This window comes from Coenobita brevimanus, chromosome 46 (assembly GCF_032717465.1).
Source record: "Coenobita brevimanus isolate Jiangsu-jjx chromosome 46, ASM3271746v2, whole genome shotgun sequence".
Classification (NCBI taxonomy): domain Eukaryota; kingdom Metazoa; phylum Arthropoda; class Malacostraca; order Decapoda; family Coenobitidae; genus Coenobita; species Coenobita brevimanus.
Window position 1 is genome coordinate 45,637,825 of NC_136999.1, and position 13,009 is coordinate 45,650,833.

General features: G+C 41.8%; 1 protein-coding gene across 1 annotated transcript in view; it reads right to left on the bottom strand.

Annotated features, from left to right (window-relative positions):
- LOC145398712 (uncharacterized) overlaps window positions 1–11,745 on the bottom strand; it is a 35,200-nt gene extending 23,455 nt beyond the window's left edge. The window contains exons 1-2 of the mRNA XM_080271513.1: window positions 11,590–11,745; window positions 7,384–7,564 (exon numbers count right to left, since the gene is read on the bottom strand). Coding sequence (XP_080127639.1) covers window positions 7,384–7,564; window positions 11,590–11,745 — 337 coding nt within the window. The remainder of the gene's footprint in view (window positions 1–7,383; window positions 7,565–11,589) is intronic.
- Between the last annotated feature and the right edge of the window lie 1,264 nt (window positions 11,746–13,009).

A 13,009-nucleotide genomic window follows, 5' to 3' on the forward strand; every position in this document is an offset into this window, starting at 1 on the left:
TCTTCAGTTTGTAATAATCCTCCTTCCTATGTCCTGACCTTTCACAGAACTAGCAACCTCCTCTGATCCTCTGTTCCCTCCTCCACTTGTAGCAGTCCTATTTCCTATATTCTGGCTTCTTGCAACCAGCAACTTCCATTACATTTTTTCACTTCACGTACCTGCCCCTTTCTTGCCTCGCATCCTGCATTACGTCCTGCCTGCAAACTGGATGTACTGGACCTGATGTAGGATTCAGATTCCAGAGCCCTCGCTAGTGCTTCTTGCATGCTTCTTGGTAGGGCTTGCTTCACTTGCACTTTCAACTCTGCACAATCCAGACCATCGACGAACTGGTCTCTCAGAAGAGTAGCCACTAGGTTAGGTGCTGCTCCAGGGTACGCCTTGTGTGCCATACTCTCCAGATAATGAGCAAGCTGCTGAAGGGATTCGCCTCGAGCCCTTACAGGTCCAAAATCTTATTCTGTATACCTCAGTCTGGTACAGGGTCCTGTATCTGTGCTCCAGCACTTCTGATTGGGACTGATATCTGTTCCTGTCCTCCACTGATATCTGGTCAAGAATCTTCATTGTCGCACCTTTGAGGCATGTAGGAAGCTGCACTACGTTCTGCCTATCATCTCAACCATTCAGATCAGCAAGTAACTCAAACTGCACATGGTAGGCATCCCAAGATACTTCACCATCATATTCCCGAGGTTTCTTTATAATTGGACCTCCATTATACTCGTAGCCATACATTTCACTGGTATAAGGCCTAAAAACTGTGGCCTCATAATTAAGTCCATGACTCATAACTCCTACATTCTGATTTTTCTTTTTTTTTTTTAATGCTAGGAAGAAGAAACCAAAGGCTACAAGCCCGCAATAACCGTTTCTTCCAAGAGAAAAACCTAATACAAGAGAGGGGCAAAATCAAGATCCGATAATTTCGAGTTGCCTGGATACACTGCATTTGAGGGACTGGAGATCATGGCTAGCAGGAAATAAAGACAGAGGGAAACAGTTCCAGAGTTGACCTGTTGCATAAATGAAGGACTGGGAGTAACGGTTAACTCTTGTATTAGAGTTGGACAGAAAAGGGATGAGAGTTTGCTGCGAGACGGGTGCTACGCGCCCGTCGTAGAGGTGGAGGAATGCAAGGAGACTATTCAGAGGAGCAGTACCCATTGAAGTAGCGATAGAAAAGAGATAAAGATGCAACAGTGAGGCAAAGAGACAAAGGTTGAAGTGAGCCAGTAAGAGGAGGAGAGTTAATGAGATGAAAAGTCCTTGACTCCACCCAGTTGAGAAGAGCTGTATGGGGGTGCTTCCCTACACATGAGAGTTGTACTCTACACAGGGGCGAATAAAATCAGTGTATAGAATCAACAGTTGTGCAGGGGTGAAGAAGGAGCGGAGTCGGCTTAGCATACCTAATCTCTTGGAAGTAGATTTTACAAGAGATGTAACATGATCTTTCCAAGATAAGTCACGAGTGAATAAAACCCCTTCAAGGATGATACAGGATTAGGCTGAATATTATTAAACGTTAGTGGGTACACCTGTGGAAAATTTTGTTGGGTTGATAAGTGTAAGAACTAAGTCTTTGATGCAATAAAAACAACAGGATTATTTTTACCCCAGTCAGAGATACGAGCCAAGTCAGACATTAGGTGTGCCATAGCCTCATCCTCTGCTTGTTGAAGTAACTTCTGAGATGGACGTAGTGGGAACCGAATGGAAAGGTGAAGGGTTGAGTCATCAGTGTACGAGTGAATAGGATTAGATGTACAGCTCAGAAGACCATTGATGAATAATAGGAAGAGAGTTGGTGATAGGACAGAGCCCTGAGGAACACCACTGTTGATAGATCTAGGAGAAGAACGATGGCCGTCTACAACAGTGGCTATAGAACGACCAGAAAGGAAACTATAGATAAAGGCACAGATAGAAGGACAGAAACCGCAAGAGGGCAGTTTGGAAATTAAAGATTTATGCCAGACTCGATCGAAAGCCTTTGAGATGTCAAGTGCAATGGCAAAGCTTTCGCCAAGGTTCCGAAAGGAGGATGACCAGGAGTCTGAAAGGTAGGTGAGAAGATCGCCCGTGGAGCATCCCTGACGGAACCCATACTGACGATCAGAAAGAAGGTTGTGATAGGAAATATGCTTTAAAATTTTTCTATTAATAATTGACCCAATTACTTTTCAGACACAGAATGTTAAAGCAATTGGACGATAGCTAGATGGTTGGGAATGGTGACCCTTCTTTGGGACTGGGTGAATGAGAGCAAACTTCCAGCAAAAAGGATAGTACAAGTTGATAGACAAAGGCGAAAGAGTTTATCTAGGCAGGGTGTAAGTACAGAAGCACTGTTCTTGAGGACAACAGCAGGGACTCCATCAGGCCCATATGCCTTATTAATATTGAGGCCTGTGATGGTAGAAAATACATCAGCTGAAGAAATTTTAATGTCAGCCATGAGGAAGTCAGAAGGGGGAAGTGATGGAGGAACAGCACTGAAATCATCTAAGGTGGAATTGGAGGAGAAATTCTGAGCAAAGAGATCTGCTTGATCATAATAAGAAGTAGCTACAGAACCATTAGAGTAGAAAAGAGGAGGGAAGGATGATGAGGTAAAGCTGTTAGAGAGTTTTTTTGGCAAGGTACCAAAAGGAGCAGGAATAATTCGAGATGGAGAGTTGAGAGCATTTAGTATGGATGAAATTATTTTTAGCACAGTGAAGAACAGACTTAGCATGATTCCGGGCAGAAATGTAAAAAGGATGTGATTCAGTGGTGGGTTGGCTCCGGTACCTTTTATAGGCCCTCTCCTTGTTGTGGACAGCATTAGAACAAGCGCAATTAAACCAAGGCTTTCTCACATTAGTCAAACGATATGAGAAGGGAATGTATGCTTCCATGCCCGAGAGAATAACCTCTGTAATGCACAAGGCACACTCAGATGGCTCCCAGCCATGGAGGCAATAATCATTCCAGGGAAAATCAAAGAAGTACTACCTGAGTCGACGTTTTTTGGAGGGTCCACAGGCAGCACCGGGGTGATAGGACAGGTTAAGGTAATAAAGTTTTGATCGGAGGAGCCCAACAGAGCTGAAAGATTAACAGTATAAGTAGAAAGATTAGTTGTAAGGAAGAGGTCAGGTATGTTGGAGCTCTCTCCAAGATGGTCAGGGATATGGGTAGGGTGCTGTACAAGCTGCTCTAGGTCATTAAGGAAAGAAAAGATGTAGGCTTGTTCACCAGGTGGATCAGTGAAAGGAGAGGAGAACCAATGTTGGTGGTGAACATTGAAATCTCCTAAAACGGAGATTTTAGAGAAAGGAGAAATGGATAGAATGTGTTCCATAGTAGAAGTAAGATAGTCAAAAAGTTTATGACTGTCAGTAGAATTAGGAGATATGTAAACAGCGCAGATATTTTTAGTCAGAGAATAACAGGAAAGCCGAAGCCAGAATGTAGAGAATTCAGAAGAATCAAGTTCAGGAACACAAGTGCAAGATAAGTCGTTACGTATATATACACAACAGCCACCTTTGGCTTTGAAATGAGTATAATGGAAGTAGGAGGATACGGAAGAGGATTTGCTGTCAGATGCCTCAGACAGCTGAGTCTCAGTTAGGAAAAGAATGTGAGGTTTAGAGGAGGAGAGGTGGTGCTCAACAGAGCTAAAGTTAGCGGAAAGGCTGCGAATTTTGAAGAAATGGAGAAGAAGTGAGTCAGACAGTGGTTCCAGGCAGCTCGAGTTGTCAACGGGAGAGAGGCGGAAAGCGGGAACATTTTTTGTCCCCCCACCCTGGGTACCGCAAGGCTATGCATTGTTTAGCCATTATTTATTTTTTTTTGAATTTTGGAAAAGGAAGTGTAGTGTGAACTGTGAATGTAGTTTGGTGCTGATAGTTAGAGAAACTTGTATTGGAGAGCATGTCTGTGTTACTGAGACACTGAAAAAATTTAGAAAAGGGGGATGGTCAGGAACTAGTCCTGATGTCTGATGAAACGGGAGTTCCAGCTCTCCCTGTCCTCAGCTTTTCATCCACCTTGAGGGTACTGCCCTGATCAACTGGTGCTACAGCCTACTCCTGTAAATCTGGAAAGCTATTCATCTCTGTAATGGTACCTTTACGTGCTTCAAATTCGTCAAGATTCACCATACACCATCCATTTTTTTTATTTGCTTCCTGTACACTATGCTGAGGCTCAGCAGTGCAAGATTTTTTTATGGCTTCATTTCTCTCATAAATTAACTTCAACTGGTCACCTAAAAGCTGTCAGCACTCCGTTATTGCATACCTCACGCTCTTCCTGCTGAAACTTAGTGTATTCTTCCTCCTTCAACTGTTGCTGTTTTTCCTTTCTTCCCCCATGAAAGAGTTATACTGTCCCTGCATCCTCAGTTGTAACTTCTCCTGTTGCTCCTCTAATGACTCTTGAAGTCTTTCATATCGTTTCTGTTCTTCACTTTTGCCTGTAGTTGTTCTCTGAGTTCTTTTTTGAGCTCTTTCTTTTCTTCATTTTGTGCCTGTAGTTGTTCTCTGAGTTCATTCTTGAGCTCTTTCTTCTCTTCATTTTGTACCTGTAGCTGTTCACTTTGTGCTTGTAGTTGTTCACAGAGTTCTTTGTTTCCTTCAATTTGCGTTTGTAGTAACTTCATGACTGCAGCCAGAGATGCCTCCTCCTGACTAGCACGGCTTGTTGTCTGCACACCTTCTGGCTCCATGTCGAAGATTTGACTCTCTGCAGCACATTTCTATCCCAACTCTTGATACCACTTGTTACATCCTCGTCCCACACTGCCACAGGCTCGAACAGCGGTAGTTCACTATAGGAAGGACATCGCCCAGTGAATCGTTCTTTGTAGGGTTAGCCTTTCAATGTGTACACAAGATAAACTCAGGCGTCAAAATAACACAGGCTTCTGACATTCATTGTCTTTATTATCTCCTGCCTTTACAAGGTTGAGGGAGGGAGAGGGAGGGGTAGACCGAGGATGAGGTGGAAGGATGGAGATGAGAGGTATATGAGGGAGGGGGGAGTGAGTTGGGGGGAGGGTAGTCAAATGGTGGGTGACAGAGTGACTTGGAGGCGTTTTGTCTGCAGCCACTCTTTGCGGGATTAGGGCTTCGGGCTATAGATAGATAGATAGACAAGGCCGAGCGATAATGTTTTTGTCCGCCTCTGTGTGTGTGTGTGTGTGTGTGTGTGTGTGTGTGTGTGTGTGTGTGTGTGTGTGTGTGTGTGTGTGTGTGTGTGTGTGTGTTCCAATTATAGCTCGAGCTATCAACATGAAACCTTTCGCGTATCAAGATATAGCCAAAATCTTGGCGAAGTTCGAAAATGGGCACTCGGAGTCAAGGTCAAGTTCACCAAAATGGCTGCCAAAGGTAAACTAGTTTTTATCACCCTCTGTTAGAACCGTTATGTCTCATGAATGGCTTGAGCTATCAACATGAAACCTTCAGGGTATCAAGATATGGCCAAAATCTTGGACAGTTTCGAAAATGGGCACTCGGAGTCAAGGTCAAGTTCACCAAAATGGCTGCCAAAGGTAAACTAGTTTTTATCACCCTCTGTTAGAACCATTATGTCTCATGAATGGCTTGAGCTATTAACATGAAACCTTCAGGGTATCAAGATATGGCCAAAATCTTGGACAGTTTCTAAAATGGGCACTCGGGGTCAATGTCAAGGTCACTAAAATGTCAGCCAAATGTCAGCTAGTTTTTATCGCCTGCCTTTAGCACCATTATATCTCATGAATAGCTTGAGCTATAACATGAAACCCTCAGGGTATCAATATATTGCCAAGACCTTGGACGAGTTCGAAAATGGGTACTTGGGGTCGAGGCCAAGGTCACCAAAATGGCTGCCAAATGTCAACTATTGTTTATCTCTCACATTTAGCACCACTATATCTCATGAACGGCTTGAGTTATGAGCATGAAGCCTTCAGGGTATCAAGATGTGGTCAAACTCTTGGGCTCAGCGAAGAGCATATTCTGGCTGGCGATTAGCATTCAGCTCCCGAATGCTTTTCTTTCAGTTTCCAAGGAATTACGCTGTCTGCTTCACAACTCCAGAGCTACAGTAACTTCACAAGACCACAAGTAAAACTGACTGAACTTCTTTTATTCTATCCCTCATCCTTTTATAACCTTCTTCGCTAGTCGATTGTCCTAGGTACTCCAAGCGACAACAGTTCCAAGTCGGAAACATCCAAAATATTTCAGAGCTTTCATACATTACGTAGCACTCTAAATACTTCGTCATACAAACTGAAATTAAATGATATAATTTAACAAACAATCATCCAGATACAACATTGTAGAGACAAAAAATTAATGTATAACCTAATAAAAAAGCTCCGATTCCAACAGCAGGCTACCTGGCAACTCTGCCTGGCAACTCAAAATGCACGAACCACCGAGAACTTTCCAGTGTCACCTACCTAGCAGTCCTGCTTCTTAGAAACATGTGGAAGTTTTCAATAGAGATCGCATTTTAGGCCTTCACTCCAACAGGATCACGGAAAAATTTCTTTTCGGAGTTAGCAAAAACAGAGAGAGAGAGAGAGAGAGAGAGAGAGAGAGAGATCGTAAGTTAAGAACTAAGATGCATTCAAATGTTCACAGTAGTAGTTTATTTTGTTTATGCACAGACATACACATCGAACTTTGACCTTGCCCTGCGACCTTGACTTCTGACTGATTGTTCTCAAAACTGAATCCTTTCGTTCTAACTTGACCCTTAATATTTCGATTGTGTTTAGATTAAATCACATCAGACATATTTTAACTTGCCTATACTTGTACACTTGGCACTCGGCCTTTCCCTGCGACTGAGACAATTGACAGATTATTGTTCTATTGATTTTTTCTCCTTATCTGCAAGCATTCCGCAAACCTTCGATAAAAGGCTGATTAGGTTGACTTTGCTCTGTGACCTTGGCCTTTGACTGATTGTTATAAGAAATAAACCATTTCATTCTTGACATACCCCAACCCCTCCTCCAAGTTCGGTCTGGAATGAATTAAAACTTGCTAAAGTGATCTTGCCATCATTTAACATAGCCCTGTGACCTTGACATTTGATCTAATGTACTGGAAAAAAGTGTAATAAAGTATAAGTGTCCTCGAGGGCTGTCCCTAAACGCTTCCACAAAGTTTGGTTTAAACTGCAAAAAAATCGTTTGATATATATTGTTTCCAAACACACACACACACACACACACACACACACACACACACACACACACACACACACACACACACACACACACGCACACACACACACACACATGCACGTACGCACGCGTGCGCGAGCGGTTAAAGTCATGACACCCTCTCTCAATCGGTGAACATGGGTGCAGTGAGTCCAAACCTGTCAGAGAGAAATCTACAGCCATGAAATTCCAGAAGTTGATATCGACATCAAAGACGACATGAGTACCAGGCCTCGCCAACCTGTTCATGTCTGCCACTAAGTTGCTATACGTGGAGACGGTCACTCGCTCTGTGTCAAATAGGTCTGCAAGCTCACGGTACACTCCAGATTCCACAGTCTGAAGAGAAATAAACCTCAGAGCAGAACAGAAATTAGATTGTTTAGTAATGAAACCTTTCATATGACTGTTGTCTATAATTCCAGTATATCGTGAAAGATGTTGCACTTTATTGCAATTAAGCTTTTTGTGTAATTAATGATTATCTGATGCACTATTTTGCTAAGAAGAGCACTGTTTACACTGACAGAGCTAAAGTAACTTAACAGATCTAGTCAGTTAACTACTTGCGAGTTTGGGAACTACAAGGTAATTGAAAATGTCGACACTTATAAATTAGATAGTTTTAGCACAAATCGGGTTTGGAATAGAAAATTATCATGTGAAAATAACGTTGACAGGGCCCAAGTATTCTCCTGTCTCAGCTCCACTTCTACCAAATGTTCACTTGACCTTACCTATACAATATCTCTGCTTTCCACAGTTATTTTTATCATCGCCACTTTGAAAACGTCTATGGTACATGCAGGTCACTCAGTCGGCAAACACATTTGTTAATACGTTTATTGCGTTGTGCGTATTTCCCTCCAAGTGTTTGTCTCTGAAATATGCTGCATAAAATTCAGCAGAACAACAAGCCTGCTGGATTTTACTGACTTATCCCATCCCGTGATTAGTTAATGAAAAAAGCTGCCATGCTGGACTATGCTTATAACATAAAATGCTCAAATACAATTTTGGGTTAATATTAGCATGCTTAAGCGAGCGCCTACAGAAATGTTTATTTGTCTTAGTTGAATTCCGTTATTTTTCGTGTACATACCGAACTATAAATCTTTCATCTTAACGTAGCCCAAATGTTCCTCCTTTTGCAGCTTCTTTCATATCACACAGTTTAGCAGCAGAGAGAAGCAGGTCTAGTACATTCTGTCCCTTGCACTTCTTCGTTACCAACATCATAATACAGCTTTAATTTACTGTTACAAAGGGGCATTGGAGATGGAGAGATGACAGTTTTAGGCCAAAGTAGAGAAAAATCAATTCAGGAAATATTTACTTTTAGGGCTCCTTCTCTTCGGCAGGTTTCCTCCTCATCACCACCTTGTTTTTATGCTGTGTGGGATGGTTTAATGCCGCAGATTGTCGGAAACGCGTTTTCATATATTAAACAGACTTCATCAATTCCTGCATAAGATAAAGGAAACGAAGTGATTTTGGTGAGGGATGGGTGATATTTGTTGTGCAAGACGAATTAGTGCCGTGTGAATATGCTATGATCCCATTTGTTAGGTTAGATAAGGCTAGCTTAATATCTGGCGGAAAAAAAAAAAAAAACACGTTCTCAGCAACCTTCAGCATTAAATCAACCATTCACAGGATAAAAACAAGCTGGTGAAAAAGAGAAAACCACAAAAACAGTGGAGAACGTAAAGCAAATACTTACCAGGATCTCTGTCCGTCTGTCCATCGATGTCAGCACACTGAAATCCCGGAGAGGGATGGTAACAAATGAATAGTCTGTCACTCTGTCCTATGCCACTCACACGTCCCTCTCTCATATACCGTACCACTCCTCCTACTACTCTATCTCATCACAAATAAGTATACATATATGTATGTATGTATGTATATACTTTTTGTATGTGCACGAGTCTAGGCACAGACATAACAGCCCGATCGGTGAGGCCCAGCAGTCCTCCCACGTATCATACACTTCCACGCCACCACTTCGGCGCTAAGCACCCACCGTCGATACTGAATACAGGACTGGTGTAGTGGTATTGGCTTTTTTTTTTTTTTTTTTCTTGGCGAGTCTTGTGGTAGATCAGTAAACTCTGCTTAGCGAAATTACAAAACAAGTATGGATCTGCGATCTTTCATTGGCGCTGCTTCATGACTAGCATTATATCTTATTGTTAACCTATTGTTGTAGCTCAACAATTAAGGTAAGAAAAGAGGAATTTTAGGTCAAGTTAAATTAAAAAGAGTATAGACGTTATTGCTGTTGCTCTTTCAGTTCCATGCTCATCCGGTGTGGGATCTTCAAACGAGCTTGCTATCGCCTCCCTGTCATAGTTTACATTTGTTTTCGTAAGAAGGTTAAGGAAAAAAGTGTGCAGAATGTTTTGAAATCTCGAATTAATCCTACAAAAAAACAAATCTTAGTTACCAGGGGAACAATTGCCGTACAATGTTACTGTTTCTTCAGGAAGCACACGGAAAGGAACAGTCTTATCATATCTCTAATGCTTCCTAGAAAATGATATCAAAGTTACGACACCAAATCGGTCGTGAATATGCTCGAGTATATAAGCCCTGGACGTAAACTAAGTGTGGACTACAAGAAACCTTCCACTTTACCCTTTTTACTCTAACTTGGGCTAAAACTGAAATCTCTCCATCTTGGACACTGACTTCTAACAACAGATTAACACTTGAATATGATGCTAGTCACAAGAAAGTGCTATGGAACCTATTTAAAGGTAAAATATTGTTTTATGCTGAAACTGATCTACGTAGAATAAGCTGTAAAAGGACAAAATTCTTGATCAGGATAAGATAAAGGACAATAGACTCCATACATAAGAACTGGGTTTTCGCAAGGCCTCCCTTCTTAGAGGGTTCAAACATTATGGAACCGCAAGAAAAAACTGGAAGATCACAAACGGATATTTGTTCAGTAAAGTCGGCAGATGATTGTTTTGTCTATTGACAGGGAGGGGGGAAGGGAGACAGGGAGGGCACAGGATATGAAACCAAGTCCTAATAAACAAATATGATAAGTAACATTGAAATACTACTCTACCATTCCATAAATTATACATTGAAGAGGTCCAGTGAACAGATCTACAATATTAACCTCTGATTTTTTTTTTTTTTTTTTTTTTTTTTTTGCTGTGAGTGCATATATTTAATATCGCCGTGTCAGTAGAGAGGTGGTCTACAGTCCCAGTGGAAGCGAGTACGAATCCCGGCTGGGACAGGGAAAGGTTTAAAGGATTTAAACTTCGCTAACAGACTTTACTGATCTATCATAAGACTCGCCATGTAAAAAAAAAAAAAAAAAAAACGCCAATACCACCACATCAGTCCTTTAAGAGACAGCCCTATTATGTATTCAGTATCGACGGTGGGTGCTTAGCGCCGAAGTGGTGACGTGGAAGTGTATGATACGTGGGAGGACTGCTGGGTCTCATGGAACGGGCTGTTATGCCTGTGCCTAGACTCGTGCACATACAAAGTGTATATGCATACATACATATATATACTTATTTGTGATGAGATAGAGTAGTAGGAGGAGTGGTACGGTATATGAGAGAGAGGCGTGTGAATTGCAGAGACGATTCATTTGTTACCATCCCTCTCCGGGATTTCAGTGTGCTGACATCGATGGACAGACTGATCGAGATCCTGGTAAATATTTGCTTTACGTTCTCCACTGTTTTTGTGGTTTTCTCTTTTGCACCAGCTTGTTTTTATCCTGTGAATGGTGGATTTAATGTGGAAGGTTGCTAAAACCTTGTTTTTTTTCTTTGTCGGATGTTAAGTTAGCCTCATCTGACCTAATCAGTGGAATTATATCATATTCATACGGCACTACTTCGTCTTGCACAACAAATGTCACCCATCTCTCACCAAAAACACTTCGTTCCCTTTATCTTATGCAGGGACTGATAAAGTCTGTTTAGTATATAAAAACGCGTTTCCGACAATCTGCGGCATCAAATCATCCCACATAGAATAAAACAACTTGATGATAAGGAGGAAACCAGCCGAAGAGAAGGAGCCCTAAAATATATATTGCCTGAATAAATTTTCTCTACTTTGGCCTAAAACTGTTATCTCTCCATCTCCAGTTTTTCACTGATTAGTTGTAACAATAAATCAAAACGGCATTATGATGCTGGTCACGAAGAAGTGCAAGGGACAGAATGTACTAGACCTGCATCTCTCTGCTGCTAAACTGTGTGATATAAGCTAAAAGAAAGGAGGACTATTTAAATTAAGATAAGGTAAAAGGAGTATTGCAATGTCAATATCCATAGTTTAACTGTTGACTGTAAATAAAAGGGTGTGGTCCTTACTTTAAATAATGTCATTTCTGTAACATAAGCAATGAGAAGTATCTTGATATTATGATCGTCAATGACATCTCTGAGGGTCTGGTAGGGATGACTGATGTGTCTGACAGCCAGAAGCGAGGTGAGGTTACCAACGTAGCTTTGTGTTAACGCCACCATCATCAGCATCCACACCCCTTGCACCACACGCTCCCACCACCACCACCACCCAGATGGCTTAGACACATCTGTTTAAAACAAAAGCAATTAATTCAATGACGTCTAAAGGAGGCATATTAAAAAAAAAAAAAAAAAAAAAAAAAGGAGGGGGGGCAAGTTTCAATTGGGACATTCACGCTACCTTCTTGGAGGAGGATGCGAATACAGTTGATTATGTTGGTCTCTTGTCTGGGTGGGTGGTTAGTGTGTGGAGGAAGGCAAGAAGGAAGGAGTAGCATAGCAGTGATCACAGCCAGCAGTGCCGACCCCACAGCTATCCACACTACCGGTGACAGAGGCAGCAGGAAGCCCCACGGGTCCACCTCAGGGCGACCACGGGCAACGAAAATTTTATGGTGCGTCATAAAGAAACACGGACCGCAGTGGAAATCCTGTTTCGTCTCCTCTATGATGCCATATGGCCCACTCATATCAGCCTCCTAGAACAGAGAAGAGTTACTGAAGAAATGTGCAGTTAGCTGAGCATACAAGCTGGTCCGTATATAATGCTCCACTTGCACTCAGCGAGGTGATATCTCGTGTGTTTTGGGGATGGAGTAGTGAGCGTTATCAGTATATAACCTGTATCATTTATTAATTTTCTACACCTACCTCCACAACCACGCACACACTAGCCGACTGAGTCATTCTCACAACATATAAATAATGCCATGGGACTTTAGTGAAGCGCAGTTTATGGGTCCCGTTTAATTTTATTGAAATATTCCTTTTCTTTAATAAAACGGCCGGGTGAAAACAAACATAAAGGTCAAAATATGATCATTAGTAATTATTCTGTTCATCAGGAACTGAAACAAATAAACACACAGTATTTTTTTATATATAGAGTACTGTGTAAGCCTTGCCATTTTTGCGTGTTCTGCTGACTGATATAGAAAACTCTTGTTAATTTAGTAAGTATACCTTTGAATGAAAGAAAACTGAATATTGGGTTAAAGTGATTGTGAAAACAGTCTCTTTTATTATGTCTATTCTATTTATCTATAGCCCGATGCCCTAATCCCGCAAAGGGTGGCCGCAGACACAACGCCTCCAAGTTGTTCTGTCACCCACCATTTTACTGCCCTCCCTCTAACTCAGTTCCCCCTCCTTCATATACCTCTCAACTCCATCCCTCCACCTCATTCTCGGTCTCCTCCTCCCTCTCCCTCCGTCCACTTCACCTACATACACCCTCTTAGTCTTTCATTCTCCATTCTCTCCA